This window comes from Abrus precatorius, unplaced genomic scaffold (assembly GCF_003935025.1).
Source record: "Abrus precatorius isolate BTA unplaced genomic scaffold, Abrus_2018 Scaffold2, whole genome shotgun sequence".
NCBI lineage: Eukaryota > Viridiplantae > Streptophyta > Magnoliopsida > Fabales > Fabaceae > Abrus > Abrus precatorius.
Genome location: NW_020874362.1, coordinates 28,357,788 through 28,373,484, shown reverse-complemented (window position 1 = coordinate 28,373,484; position 15,697 = coordinate 28,357,788). Strand labels below are relative to the sequence as shown.

The window sequence follows — 15,697 nt, the reverse complement described above, 5'->3', positions numbered from 1 at the left end:
CCTTTTTTATTTTTTTAAGTTTGCCCTTTGTTCAAGAAACTCTTTTTTTTTCTTTTGTTTTGGTCGAATTCTTTTCCTTTTCCTTTTTTATTTTTCTTTTTTCTTTTCCTGCAAAAACCGAGGAAATAGGCTGAAATGTAACCAAGAAAAGAATAATGGACCGAAAGTCTTCTACCGTTTATGTTGGGCTACTAAGGTTTGGTTGTTCAGAGCTTCAAATCTCTGTTATTTGACAGTAGACAATTTTTTTGTTGACCCAAAAAATACTTTTCTTTTATTTATTTTCTAGAAAAGACTGTGTATAATTTTTCTTTTGTAAAGTTTAAATAACTTGTTTAAATGATTGTAGTGCTATCCCTTTAGTGCAATATAATGTATTTTTAATTTTTATTCGTATATTTTTGTTTTCACATATTGGGTTAAAAAAAACGGATAAAGATTTTAAAAAATGTTCACAATTATTTATATGCAATATAAAAAATGTTAAAGATAAACTCATGACCTCTTTTCTCCTACGTTTATATTTCAAGGTTGAGAATTTAAGGGGCGCTCGATGTATAAAATATTTTTTAGTTTTTAAATAATATATTTAATATATCTTAAATATTATTAAAAATGTTACATAATTTTTTAAAAAATTCCATTGATATCATATTTAATTTAAATATTGTTTATTAAAAATATTGACACTATTTTAAAAAAGTTACTTTTAGTAATTCATAGTTTTATTTATATTACTAACTAAATTTATGCTTGTTTTAAAATATATTAAAATTCAAAATAAAAACAATATAAGATATATATATATATATATATATATATATATATGAAAGGATTAATTTAAGTATTGCTGGCATTAAAAAAACTACTTTATTCAATTATGACACGAACTTAACAAATACATTTAATTGTTAAAATAGTTAGCACTTTTTATTATTATAATAAGGATTTTAAAGGTTTGTCTTAACGTTGAATGATAAAAAAAAAGTTCTTATTTTAACGAAAATATACAAGATATAAGTAATTTATAATTTTAGTATATTTAAAGAAAAATATACAAATGTTTTAAATAAAAATTAGAAATAAGTAATAAAAAATAAAGTATAATTTATTTTTAACAGTTTTATAATAGAAAATTAAAAATAAATTAAATTATGATACATTTTAAATATAAGTTATATAATTTGAAAATTAAAAATAATAGAGTATATTCATATTGAAGAAAACAAGAACGGTTTGTAAAGGCTTTCTAAAATGTTTCCTCCTAGTCACGTATAAAACATTTAGGCAACACAAATACGAAGGAAACATCGAAAAATAATAAACGCATAGTAGACATGAGCACACCAAAACCGAACCCGGACGTGTTACCGTAAAAAGGCGGATTGGATAATGGGTGATGGGTCCGAATTTTTGTAAGTGGAGAGATTTGTTATGGTTTTGGGGTCTTCTCTCCCGAGTCAAAAAGAACACGCAAAGCAAACCAAGCCACCCTCCCCATCACCATTCAACACAACACAAAACAATCGTGTCCATTGTCGGTGTGGACCTCCCTTTCCCCCAAACCCTAATCGCCACCTCCTCCGATTTCTTTCTATGGTTCATCATTCCTATTCCCTTTTCCTTGCTCCGATCAATTACGCTTTTTACTTCCAATTCGTTTAGTTCCGTAATTCACTTTTTAACTCTATTATTTAATTTCATTTAATTAGACCGAGTGCTGTTGGGACCAGCATGTACTAGTTTCCTTCTTGATTGTACAGTTTTGATTCTGAATTGTTGAGTTTGAGGACATGGATTTGGTACCAAGTATCAAGGTATATGCTGTATCCTTGACTTTTCACTTTAGGTTTTCTAATATATGCTCTAAATTGATACATAGATAATCATTTTGCATCTGCAAGTCTCCTAGGGATTCCTTGAAATTCGTTATTTTTGTGTACTTTGCGAATTGACTTTGCTTTGTACTTTTCGTCAATACATTGATGTGGAAAACGATTTTGATTTTTCTGTTGTTGATAAATATACGGGGTTTAGAGTTGAAACATGTGAGGAGAGCAAGGAATTTCCATGTAGTTTTGAAATTGGATTTTACTGATAGTGAAGGATGTTCGCATGAAAACTGCAGTATGGACTTTAATGTTTTTTGTAGATTTGATTTATTATCATAGAAATATTGTTAGCCATGGCATGGTGTTCATTGTTCAGTATGTGTTTTGTTTTTCACTGTCTTTTTAACTGCTCACTATTTTGACATTATTTATGTTGTGATTATGGTAGTTTTGGATACTTTGAGGGCAATGTGATTGGATGGTTGATTACATTTGTCGTTATTCGATTTAAATCTTGCACTATCGGTTAAAACACGAATAGCTGACACATAACTGCACATGAATTTCATTGGCGTTACCGCAAACCGCCGCTTATTTGTTTTATTCTTTTATTTTATAAGTTTATTCTAGCATTGGTCTTATTATGTATGTACTGGTATGTTAATCATTGGGGTATGCTATTATACTTTCCTGATTTATTGACATCCCTTGCAGGAAAAATTGAACTATTTTCGTATAAAAGAGCTCAAAGATGTACTCACTCAGTTAGGACTTTCAAAGCAGGGAAAGAAGCAGGTGAGATAATAAAACTCTTACCTGTTATGGACACTGTTGAATATTATTTATTGTCTGATTACTGCTGCTTGTTGATCGTGAGAATCATTGATCTTCCTTAATTTGTTGATATTTTCTTTTGCATTTGATTAGTATGTTACATACAATATGGATTATTCAATTTGGACCTGTTGCGAAACTTGTGCCTAACTCACTCCCAAAAGTTAGCTCATAGAAGGAGAACTACATTAACCTTTATAAGAAGTATTTTAGCTCAATTCCTAACCAAAGTGGGACATCTTAACATACTCCTTTCATGCCCAGGATTGGACATTTGGTGCGTGAAATTTGCAAGACTAGACATCTACACAGATAGATTCAATAGGACTGGACATCTGCGAGCAGTTCAACATTCAAACTAAATTGGCTCTAATATCATGTCAAGAAACTTATGCCTAATTCACTCCCAAAAACTAGCCCATAGGAAAAGGACTACTCATGTCCTTATAAAGAGTATTTCTATCTTTATTCCTAACTAATATGGGACATCTTACTAGGACCTTTCATGGTAGACATCATAATTGTGGTTAATGACATAGCTATCAATAGTGGTGCTGTAGCAGAATAGTTGAGCAAAGCAGCAACAGGCTGCCACAAAATTAGAATAGCAAAGCAATCTTGAATAGCGGCTAGAATAGTGGCAATGGTGCTGCTATAGTGGTGCTATAATGAAACTTAAGAAAAAAAAAATCATTTTTTCCTTAAAAGGCACTGCTTTGGGGATTTTTATTTTTTTTTTAAACTTTTATTGTTATTTTCTTGTATGTTTTGATTAAGAGCTATGACTTTTTTATTTTTAATTATGAATATGTCATGGATTTTGAGATTTTTTAAAAAATATTTTAGCATCTTATATCTAGTATACATAATTTAATTTGTATATAAAATTTCTAAATACCGGTCATCCCGCAATGTGTTATCACACTAGCATTTTTGGCGCCGCTATTCGAGATTGATAACTGGCACTGCAGTTAATAGTATGAGTTTTCATCTCTTAAAATAGATGGATACAGACGGTCACCTTATGACCTTATGATGTGAAGCGTCGTTGTTGTGGTAACTTTGGTTTTGAGTCCATGTATTATTTCCTTTTTAATCCTGATTGTAATATACTGGATTGGAGTTTTAGGATGATATAATGATGCAAGTGCATTGTTTTTTGTAGGATCTTGTTGATCGCATATTATCTGTTCTCTCAGATGAACAAGGTAAGATTGTACACTTTCAAAGACATACAGGACTCAACCTTTGGGTCTAATTCTATCTTATACTTCTTTATTATTTTCATATTGTTTCTGTTTGTGTTGTGATGGAACCTAAATATTGGAAGTTTAGATGATATCTGCATATTGCAATGTGTATGGAATTTGAATTATTATCTGAATTAAGAATATTTACAAATTGTAATTGTCTTTCAATATGTTGTTTAAATTGGCAATTGTAGTTATTGTAATGTCAGTGTAGACGGAAATCTTAAAATATTTTGTATTTTTTTTGTTTGCTTCAATGGCAAACTTTCCTTGTTGATCAATAAATTTGCGCTGCTTGTATTCCCCTGGGCTTGTATTTGTACCCCAAATTTCCTTTACTTCCCCCTTCTCAAACTTTATATTAAAAGCTGGCTTGCCATATTCTATCTATTTTAGGAATGATGATCTACTTTGTAGGCATTGTTTATTGAATCATAAAGGATCTGGACAATTGTGCATTTTATTTAATTTTGTGATTTTAATATGTGGAATCGTGTTTTCTTCTGTTCCTTACTCTTTCTCCTGTTAACTAAGCAACTTGTTGCTCTTTTCCCAGTTTCCAAAATGTGGGCTAAGAAGAATGCTGTTGGAAAAGAACAGGTGGCAAAATTGGTGGATGACACATATAGGTCAGTGTTAGCAACAACACTCTTAATAATGCCGTCTTCTACCTTTTTGGTATGCTTTAGATGCATGTAGTGTCGTAACATACTTGGTTGAGTTCACATAAATTATTTCATACTTTACTATTAGGTCTCTGGTTTAGGTTGATTATAGTCCTCCATATTTGGTGTAATTGCTTGTCTTTGGCTTTGTTTTTTTTTTTAATTGGCATTCTTGTATTTCCTTCTGCACAGGAAAATGCAGATATCCACGGCCACTGATCTAGCATCCAAGGGACAGGGTGGATCAGATAGCAGTAATGTAAAAGCTAAAGGTGAATTTGATGATTCCTTGCAATCAGATGCAAAGATTCGCTGTCTCTGTGGAAGTTCATTGGAAACAGAGGATTTGGTCAAGGTGTACCATTAATATGTTTCTTCTTTCTTTATGATAAAGAAAATTCTATGCATATGCACCTGCAAATACTATTTATTGTTATTCAGCCAGTTTATAATCTCATCCAGTTTTTCGATGATCGTGTACTTTTCATTAGACCTCCTACATGTTGCTTACAATTGATAATTTTGAAGTTTAATTTTCCTCATCATATTGTAGTGTGATGATCCAAGATGCCAGGTGTGGCAACACATCAGTTGCGTTATTATTCCAGAGAAACCTACAGAAGGCATCCCACCCGTTCCTGATAAATTTTATTGTGAACTCTGTCGTCTCAGTCGTGCTGACCCGTATGTTAATTCCTTTCTTATTTTAGCCAATAGCTGTATGTGGAGTTGGCAGTAATGATTTGTCTGGAAGTTTCTCCTTGTGATGGCTATTTATTTATAAATTTTATGTTTTAAGGGTTTGGTGTGCGATTGTTTCTTGAAAGGTTGCATTGTTGACACAATTTGTTTATGATTTTCAATTTCTCAGCTATGATACTCTGTAAGAGCACTGAACAGGTGTTTGTAGTTGTGAGATGATACCAAATTGCACTAGCAATTTTATTTTCAATATGATGATTCCTTGACTGCCCAATAATAGTTGTAGAACTGGTGAATTTGTTTATGCTTATTCAGTTATTCTTCAATGGTAACATTGTTATGTCTTAGTATGTTTGGATTAGCTATGAAAGAAGCTTTTTAGCCTTTAAAATATGCTTATTCAGTTGGAAAAAAGGATGCTTTTAGCCTTTAAAAATCTCTCTCCCCCCCCCCCCCCCAAACATTAACATATCCAAAGATTTACTTTGTCTTTTAGTTATGGTTACAGATAGTCATTATGGTGAGCTTCTGACTCACAAAGATGCTTTTGAGTTATATATTTTCTGTCGCTTCAACTATCTAACTCTTTTGTTCTGTTTTTATGTTGAGTTTTATTGAATAGCTCTTCCCTTATTTTATCTGTTATATTCCCTCATACTTGAATGAGATATTCTATGCCTTAGATTATTTAGCATTTTTCATTTTCTTGCCCCGCCACTCAAATTTGTATCTTCTGTTCTCTCTGCTACAGGTTTTGGGTTTCAGTGACGCACCCTTTGCTTCCTGTGAAGTTGATTGCAACCAGTAATCCAACTGATGGGTATGTACATCGTGTGGATGTATTGAAATTAGACATGGTGTTATTGGGTTCATTTGTTTCTATATAAAATGAATGTCTTGTTAATATATATCATGGAATTTAGATATATTGTTTGTTGGTCATTTGCATGTAAGAGGCGAAGAGGTCCTTAATTCTGGTTTGAATACTAGCAAATTTTTATGGGTGGGGGAATTTTCTATATTTTCTGAGCATAAATGCAAGTTCCTTTGCTTGATGATAAGCTTTTTTATCACTTTCGATAGATGTTAAAGTTATTTTATGTTATTTATAGGGATTGTAATGTATATGCAGTATATTATTTATGTTTTGTTAATTAAAATTCTTCGGGTGTTGAATAGGGATGGTGAAAAAATTCGCACCCGCAGGTAATACATGTCGCGGGTCGGGTTCTGATTTTCAAATAGGCATCGCAAGTGTAATAAATGGATTTTTTGATACCGGTTAATCATATGGGGCATGTTGGGTAGTGATATACTCGTGCCCACTGGTACTCATTTACATATGAAATTACAAAATTATCCCTTTTATATAAATAAGAAACAGAACACTAACATTAGTAAGCTAGTTCGCTTCTTCTTCTCTATGGCCTAGCGGTGCCTCCTTTCCTTCCTAAACAGGGTCTTCTCTAGTAAGTGTAAAAGTTTCTCTGGTATGGCTTTGCTGACAATGATTTTTGTCTCCACTAAATGAGTAATTAGAAGACCCAATGAGGGAGGGTGAGATAGATAAATATTTTGTGCTATGTAGATCACTCTGCATCCGCAAAGTTCAGGGGAGCTTTTTTCTCTTCCTCTCGCTCTAGCTCTCAATTCTGCTATGATAAACTGGCTCAGCCCAATAATCTGAAGCCCAAATATCCTTTCCTAAGTCACCTCTGTGAGGATAACGATTTTGAAGAAGCTATTGATGTTATATGTCAACCAAAGCGCGTCAAGGAAGCAATTGAGTTGCTACATTGCATGCATTGACCTTCTGCTCACGTATACTCTACCCTCATTGTTGCTTACATTCATCAACGAGCTCTTGAACTGGGTGAGAGGGTCCAAGTTCACACCAAAGCATCTTTGTTGCTGGGGTTTTCATTTCTAACAGATTGCTTGATATGTACTCCAATTGTAGGAGCCTTGTGGATGCCCAAATGCTGTGTGATGAAATGGGTGACAGGGATTTGTGTTCTTGGAATACTATGATAGCTTGTTACATTGGTTCTGATGATGTAGACTAAAGTTCAAAATTTTATCTTCTTGTTGAGATAGAGTGGACTTTGCACTTTTTGTTAGTTTGTTTTTTCTTTTGTTTTTGTTTTTTCTGAACTTGTTCCTTCTATTTGGCTATGTTTGCTCATGAATAGTTGATGATAGTTATTTATTTATTTGTAATTTTATATTTTTTTATAAGGAATCACAAAACCTGTGGATATCTGCGGGTATCCATTTAACCCAACAGATATCCGTTATGCAGGTACCTGGGTATCGGGGCAGGTGTGAGTGTGTTTCTACACGTGGGGCAGGTGGTGGGTATTTATTACCCCTGCCTGTCCTGCCCCTTTGACATCTCTAGTGTTGAATTTGATTTTTAGGGTGAAAGTTCCTTGGGAAAACAATCTATTAAAAATTGAAGATTTTCTCTTTTTCTTTCATATCTTTGTACCTCTTCAGTGTTTTGTGGAGCTGGGCTGGTAAACTTCATTTTCTTCCCCATACACAATCTAATGACCCTGTGCGAATAATGATCTACATCTATTTTTAAATCCTAATTTTCAATGTGGCTTTCAGATCCAACCCAGTGCAGAATTTGGAGAGAACATTTCAACTTACAAGAGCAGACAAGGACTTGGTATCGAAGCCGGATTTTGATGTTGAGGTTGGTTTGGATTTTCAGTGCTTGTAGATTAATGCATATTCTGCTACTGGAATAAGGCTTGGTTGATGTTGTTGTTGTTGTACATTAATGAGTATCCTTCTATTCGTGATTTGCTCATTTATTGAAAAATGACATGTAGGCTTGGTGTATGCTTCTGAACGACAAGGTTCCATTCAGGATACACTGGCCGCAGTATACAGACCTGCAGGTCAATGGTATGCTAATTAAGTTATGATCTCCTTTCTGATTTGGAATTATGGTTCATGTTGGCTGTCCAGTTTAATTTCCGTGGTGTCTTATGCAAATAGAAGCTCATCATTTTAACACAAAACACCAAATATTTATCAGTGATGGATGCCTTCTCTTGTGGTTGTATTTGAAACTTATTTATTCTCATTGATTTGACTATGACTGTATAGGTTTTACTGTTCGTGTAAATAACAGACCTGGTTCACAGTTGCTTGGGGCTAATGGTCGTGATGATGGTCCAATTGTGAGTTTGTTGTCATGTATAGTTATGAAGTCTATAGCTACTTAAAATTGTCTGACTCAAGCTCATTTACTACTTGTATTCTATTTGTATTGGTTTTATACAATTTCTTATTGAATTTCTCCTTTGTCAGGTCACAGCATATGCAAAAGATGGAATTAATAAGATTTCCTTTACAGGATGTGATGCTCGCATTTTTTGTTTAGGGGTTCGTATTGTTAGAAGGCGGAACATGCAACAGGTAGATTTTATTCTTAGCTTGGTAAATTTTGTAAAACTATTTTGAATTACCATTGGTTCCTTTAATCCAGCCTTTTGTGGTATTGGTATAATAGAAGTTTGATGTTAAGCACCCGCTGTTTGATGTCAGGCTGAAGTTCCTGATGCTGGTACTTTATGGTTGATTACTTAAAATTTGAATTTGACAAAATTTTGCCTGCTTTTCTGTTTTTCTTTCTTTTCAATTTTGAATAGCACCAAACCATGGAAGACGTTTCTTCCACTATAAATTGGAAAGCATGTGTATGGGTCTTGCTTCTGTTCTAAAGTAAATTTAGATATTTTGATTTTTTGTGAAGTTTCTTTAGCATTATTTTTTACTTAACTAGATCTTGTTTGGACTTTGACCAAGTTTGCTTGTTTTAACTGGTTGTCTTGTTTGACTCTCAATCCGGTTTTGGTTATTACCTCAGACTGGAAACCTGATTGTCACCTGTTGAACCAACCAATCCAGTCTGGTTTGAGATGTTTGTGTTGCATTTTTGTCTCTACTTTGGTGTGAATATTTTTACATACAACTGCTTCCCTTCCATAAATGTTAAGCAGTTAAATATTGGTTATCTAGATCCTAAACTTAATACCAAAGGAGTCTGAGGGTGAGCAATTTGAAGATGCTCTTGCTCGTGTTTGCCGTTGTGTTGGGGGCGGAAATGCAGCTGACGATGCTGATAGTGACAGTGATTTAGAAGTGGTTTCAGACACATTCAGCATCAACCTTCGATGTCCAGTATGGCTGTCATCTTCATCAATAGATGAATTATTTTAGCCATTCATGAAGTTTTACTAATCAGTTTTTCTACATTTTTGTGAAATTTATAGATGAGTGGTTCAAGAATGAAGATTGCTGGAAGATTCAAACCTTGTATTCACATGGGTTGCTTTGATCTTGAGGTTTTTGTGGAAATGAATCAACGATCGAGGAAGGTAAGATTCTAACAAATGGCACATGATTTGTCTAAGTTCCTCTGTTCTGATTTTTCGTCTGATAAATAATTAAATTGTTTCTGCAGTGGCAATGTCCTATATGCCTCAAAAACTATGCATTGGAGAATATAATCATTGACCCTTACTTCAACCGCATCACTTCTATGGTAGTTATTTAAGAAACATTAATAATAATTTATGATGTTCATAAATCTTATATTTGATGTATCTGTAGTCATTATTTAAATTGCTTTGCTGGTACAGATGATAAATTGTAGTGAAGAAATTACAGAGGTTGAAGTGAAGCCTGACGGTTCTTGGCGTGTTAAGGCAAAGAATGAAAGTGAACGCCTGGAATTAGGGAACCTAGCACAATGGCACTTCCCTAATGGATCCCTCTGTGTTTCTACAGATGGAGATGTCAGGAGAGTGGAAACATTGAAGCAGGTCAAACAGGAAGGTGTTTCAGACAGTCCTACGGGTTTGAAAATTGGCATAAGGAAAAATCACAATGGAGTTTGGGAAGTCAGTAGACCTGAGGACACAAACACCTCTTCTGGTAATAGATTGAAAGAGGTTTTTGGAATCCCTGAACATGTTATTCCAATGAGCAGCAGTGCCACTGGAAGTGGACGGGATGGTGATGATCCTAGCGTAAACCAGGGTGGTGGGGGCCATATTGATTATTCTACTACCAATGGGGTTGAGATGGACTCTTTGTGTCTCAATAATGTTGATTTAGCATACGAATATCCTGCACACAACACTTCTACTCAGGTGGGTGGCGCAGAAATTATTGTTCTTAGTGATTCTGAAGAAGACAATGATATCTTGGTATCTCCTGCAGTTGCATATAAGGACAACCGAAATGATGCTGCAGATGGTTACTCTGTGCCACCACCTGGAATTGTTGATTCATATACTGAAGATCATAATCTTGGTGGAAATTCATGCTTGGGACTTTTTCCTAATGATGATGATTTTGGGATGTCTTCCCTGTGGTCATTGCCTTCTGGAACTCAGGCTGGTCCAGGATTCCAATTATTTGGTTCTGATGCAGATGTGTCAGATGCACTGGTCCATCTGCAGCATGGTCCTATTAATTGCTCCTCATCACTAACTGGTTATGCCATGGCTCCAGATACTGCTTTGGGATCTGGTAGTATCTTGCAAGATTCCTCTGCTGGTCGGTCAGATGCTGATTTGAATGGTGGTTTGGTGGACAATCCATTGGCATTCGGTGGAGATGATCCCTCTCTTCAGATTTTTCTCCCCACAAGACCAGCTGATTCATCCATGCAGAATGAATTGAGAGATCAAGCAAATGTGTCTAATGGTGTCTGCACAGAGGATTGGATATCCCTTAGTCTTGGAGGTGGTGCTGGTGGCAGTAATGGCAATGCTTCCACTCAAAATGAGTTGAATTCTAGACATCAAATCCCAGCCAGAGAAGGTCCCACCAATACTTTGACTGATACTGGTTTGTTGCTCTCTTACCTTACTGAATCAGAAATGTTCCTTATTTTTGGGTGGAAGTTACTCTTGTTGGAAGCTCCCTTTTTATTACATGGCAGTGTGCAGTTGAGTGCATTGTTGGATTGCCAGTGGAGCCTTTTTTTTTTTGGGAAGGAAAGAGAGTAATAAAATATATTTAATAAAAGAAATAGACTGATCGTGGGGCCAGGACAGGTTAATTGCCCTGGAAAAATTCGTGGGGCCAATTTTTTTTTCCAATTAAGGGTAGCCCAATATCTACAAGACTCTGATTCTATGTTAAATTTGACCTTTAAGCTTAGCTTAACCCCTAAAGCTAGTTTGTAAGATGGATATTGTTTTACCCTTTATAAGCTTTTATTCAACCATATTTATAATCAATGCGGGACTTCTACATATACTTCTAAAATTTTGATTCAATTTGAATTGGATGAGTTTCCAGATTTGGATAAACTCCAATTCAATTAATTTTTTCCAGTTTTTGGCTTATTTGTTTTTTTTTTTTTTTTGCTCAGTTTTTTAGTTTATAGTGGTGGTTACTGGTTAGTATTCTCTTAACATTTTCAAGTGGAAAAAGCAACCATTTGCATTTTTCAACGTTTTACAGAAATAATTGAATTCTTAAAATTTTGTTGGTTTCTTTTTAGACACCTCTTTGACTGCTATCTCTCTGTCTCTTGACTGTAAATGAACATATTTACTAGACCTTTTGAGATGGATAGAGTTTTTGGTTCTTTCATGTGGCATTTTTTGTTTTCTCCTAAGCTTCATATCAAGTTTATTTCGGAGGCTATGAAGAAGGATTGGAAGCTCGGTACTCAGTTTCCTTGCATTGAGCACCGCTATACCTTCCATCAAATGGTTAGGAATCTTCAAATGTTTAGTTGTGGATCACATGGTTCAGCAAATTTTTTCCAACTTGTGTGTCGAGCATATTTCCCTGTTGAAGTGGCACTCCAAAACAAGTTCAAGCCCCCACAGAAAGTGGGCCGGGTCATGTGACCCAGTTTCTTAAAAACCCTGTTTTAATTGCTGATTTTATTCTCCTTTTCTCTGGTACCTGACTACATTCTGTGGTTCTCCCTCTATGATTTTGTTACTCAGTAACACCTCACTCCCTAACACTTGACCTCCCTCTAGTTCTACCTCTCTTAAAGCAACCCTCTCTATGGTGTGCAGTTTCTGCTTGTTGCTTCTCTCATCTGGTTTTGTTGGTATGCTGTGTTTTCTTATTGCTGTTTGTTTCGCTGTTGTTTGCTTGATGCATGCTTCGATCTTGTTGACTTATTGCATGCTCTCTTGTTGCTGCGTGCTCTGATTTGATAGAAACTTATGAGACTTATGAATTCCATGCCAACATTGAAACTTGATTTTGACAGCCTTGGTCAGTATACTCTAAATGTCTGTGTTAATCTGCTGCTGCATCATATCCTTGTGTCAGGAAAAGAATTTTTTAGAACTCTATTCACAAATTCACCCAAATGCCCTTAATTTGTTTTCTTACATTGAAAGTATAAGAAGTTAATTTGATGACTTGAGAATGTGGATGTAATACCTCTACACAAAGTTGAGGAGGTTGACATTCCCTATGTACATGTATGTATGTGTTTTGCATCTTACTCCAACCTCCTAACCTTTCTCATTGGGTTTGGTTGTCCTTTTCAACTCCCAATCAGATAATTATTGCATTTGATTTCTGAGTTAATGACCATTAATGCAGTTTTGACATTTTATTTTAGCATTATTTTTATTGATTAGTTATTCCTCTTTGTGCAGCTTCTTTGCTCCTTGGTATGAATGATGTTAGATCTGACAAGGCAAGTAGGCAAAGATCAGATAGCCCTTTCTCATTTCCTCGCCAAAAGCGTTCTGTAAGGCCCCGCTTGTACCTTTCTATTGATACTGATTCAGAGTAAAGGTCAGACCTTGTGTCTCAAGAACTTTAGGTATTCTTAACGCCATATTTTGTATTTAGAAATTGAAGAAAGTTGAGAGGCATTTTTGGTCCTCGTGAAATGGCAGTTCATACTTCATGTTGTTTGAGGCATCTCTGATAGAACAGAGCTACAAATTACCTTACCAAAATGCTTGCACCTACCATGTTGGCAAAGATTCTTTATACTTGATAAATTGTCCTTATGACTGATGTTGACAGGTAAAGCTCGAATTATTATTCCGTCAATTTTCAATGAGGGTTTGCTGGGGGTATAATCTTGGATTATTGTACAGTTGATCATTCAAATCTAGTAGTTAAAACTTTCTAATTTGGTGGGGAGATCCCATAGGAATATTATATCTGCATTTTTGTCTCTGCTGAGAGCAATAACATGTAAATGTTTAGCCATTAGATTCAATAGTGAAATCAAAACTATTGTTTCTCTTAATCAAATCCGTCATTTTTCAAGGATATTATGCTGGCTTTCGCTCATGGATGGCCGAGGTAGGCGCCCGTTTTCATAATTTCTGAATGTTAATATATATTTGACATGTTTAGTCCCCAAAATGCCTCCCCATTTGGATCGATATTTCTGGGCTGGCCACATTTCTTATTTGCACATCGCCAAAGTTGTCTATAACCCCTGAATGTAAGGGATATAGCCAACTATCATTGACCTTGTTATTTTAAGTTCCGATCTGCCAGCATCTGGCTGATGAATATCGGTTGATAGCTGCTGTATTATTAGGCTAATATCATTAATTAGGCGGTGGAGGAACATTATTTGGGTTTTGGCCACCGTTTTAATATTCTATTCATTTAGTGCTGGTGGTTTAATTATTGGAATCAATTATGTTCGTAAATTTAAATTCTCTTTGCACAAATCAGCAAGAAGGGAAGAAAGATAAGGCAATAATAGATAAAAGGGCCGAGACACATTTAGAGGTATAGAGAGAGAATTCTGAAGGATAGAATGGAGAATATTACAGAGTTTGTATATTCTTAATTACCTATATTCTGTCAATTTTCAACAATGGAGTCCGTGTTACAAAGAGTTTGTATTAGTCTTTACAAGTATCAAAATAGTTGAATGAGAAAATGATAGAAAGCGAAAGAACTATGAATAACTTTCTTTTCTGTCGCAACGAATTTCTATTATTCCTCAAATGCTTGCATGTCACGATTTAACACTACTACTTAAACACGTAACTATGTTAAAGATTGCTAACTACCCTACTTTCTACAGCATGGTTGTAATCGTTGGCTTCTTACACCACTTATCTCAACTGCCAATCATAATCCACGATTGTGAATTCTATATCAGGCACTCATTACGGACTACGTTTTCTTAAAGTGTTGTGTCTTGAGTTGGGCGCCATGACATGATCCACCCAAAATCGGATAAAACTAAAGGAACTCAGAGGATTTAGGATTCTCTGTAATTTTGGTGGAAATTGTGCCTTTAGTGTATTTTTGTTTAAGCGAATTTAATAAAAAATAATTTTGATTTAAGTCAAAAAAAAATTTTTAGGTGAATTTAGTAAAAAATAATTTTTATTTAAGCTAAAAAATTTGTTCAATTTTGCAAAAATTTTTAATATTTTATTTTATTTCCTCTTTAAACTGTAGAAAATTTTAAAAATTTTTGTTTCTCACTAATGACTATCTAATCACTAAAGACTCTTACATATTTTATTTCACTAAATATTTTAAATATATTGTTTAGTATATTATTTGTGTTAAATATTAGTGAGGTAAAATCATTTAAAATCAAGTTAAATTATTGAGAATGATAATAAAAATTATGAAAATGATAACTATAAGAAATTAGTTGAAAAATAATTGTGATATTACATATTTTAAAACACTTAAGCTTTTATTGTATGATCATAAAGTGTGACTATATGATCTTACACAAATGTTTCTTAACTTTTTTGTTGTTTAAAGAAAAAGATGTTTTAAAAATTTTCGTAATTTTGGCTTAAACGAATTTTTTTAACTTAAGCAAAAATTACTTTTTTACTAAATTCGTTTAAACAAATTTTATTGGCTTAAGTCAAAATCACTTTTTGTTAAATTCACTTAAGAGAATTATTTTATTTTGTTTAAGCAAAAACTCACAGCAGAGCGTAGTTCCTGCCAAAATCACAGAGGATCCAAATCTCAGATTTAGTTGGCAATAAGGTAATTTGGACAAAAAATATTCATTAAAGGTGGTTATAATCAGGTATAAGTTTTAAATTTTAAACCCATAAGTATCTGACTTGACTGAATAAATTTTGATTTATTAGTGTGTTCATATTTTTTAATAATTTTTTATAAAATATTATGCTTAAAAATTTAGTAAAATGATAATAAAATATAATTTTATTTACATAAAAATGACTTATTTAAAATACATTTTTATAATAAAAATAATACATTTTTTATAAAAAAAATTATATTCACATGTTTAAAATAAATTTCTTAAATTAAAAATAAACAAATAATATATATACATAGTGATAATAATAAAAATAAACATTTTAATATATAATAAATAAATCATAATCATCTAATTATGCATATATGAGACATTTTTAACTTA

The 15,697-nt window shown here is 33.7% G+C and overlaps 1 protein-coding gene across 7 annotated transcripts in view; it reads left to right on the top strand.

Moving 5' to 3' along the window:
- Nucleotides 1–14,231, top strand: part of LOC113857557 (E3 SUMO-protein ligase SIZ1-like) — a 39,351-nt gene extending 25,120 nt beyond the window's left edge. The window contains exons 1-17 of one of the 7 annotated variants that reach the window (XM_027489583.1): nucleotides 1,421–1,599; nucleotides 1,713–1,817; nucleotides 2,547–2,627; nucleotides 3,832–3,874; nucleotides 4,473–4,545; nucleotides 4,774–4,936; nucleotides 5,135–5,265; nucleotides 6,035–6,103; nucleotides 7,900–7,987; nucleotides 8,127–8,202; nucleotides 8,407–8,480; nucleotides 8,611–8,718; nucleotides 9,322–9,483; nucleotides 9,576–9,680; nucleotides 9,767–9,847; nucleotides 9,945–11,160; nucleotides 12,951–14,231. In XM_027489583.1, coding sequence (XP_027345384.1) covers nucleotides 1,794–1,817; nucleotides 2,547–2,627; nucleotides 3,832–3,874; nucleotides 4,473–4,545; nucleotides 4,774–4,936; nucleotides 5,135–5,265; nucleotides 6,035–6,103; nucleotides 7,900–7,987; nucleotides 8,127–8,202; nucleotides 8,407–8,480; nucleotides 8,611–8,718; nucleotides 9,322–9,483; nucleotides 9,576–9,680; nucleotides 9,767–9,847; nucleotides 9,945–11,160; nucleotides 12,951–13,090 — 2,634 coding nt within the window. In that variant the 5' untranslated portion in view covers nucleotides 1,421–1,599; nucleotides 1,713–1,793 and the 3' untranslated portion in view covers nucleotides 13,091–14,231. Of the gene's footprint in view, nucleotides 1–1,310; nucleotides 1,818–2,546; nucleotides 2,628–3,831; nucleotides 3,919–4,472; nucleotides 4,546–4,773; nucleotides 4,937–5,134; nucleotides 5,266–6,034; nucleotides 6,104–7,899; nucleotides 7,988–8,126; nucleotides 8,203–8,406; nucleotides 8,481–8,610; nucleotides 8,719–9,321; nucleotides 9,484–9,575; nucleotides 9,681–9,766; nucleotides 9,848–9,944; nucleotides 11,161–12,950 lie in introns of those variants that run through there. The other 6 variants (XM_027489585.1, XM_027489584.1, XM_027489581.1 and 3 more) reach the window with 6 other exon arrangements.
- Nucleotides 14,232–15,697: the final 1,466 nt, after the last annotated feature.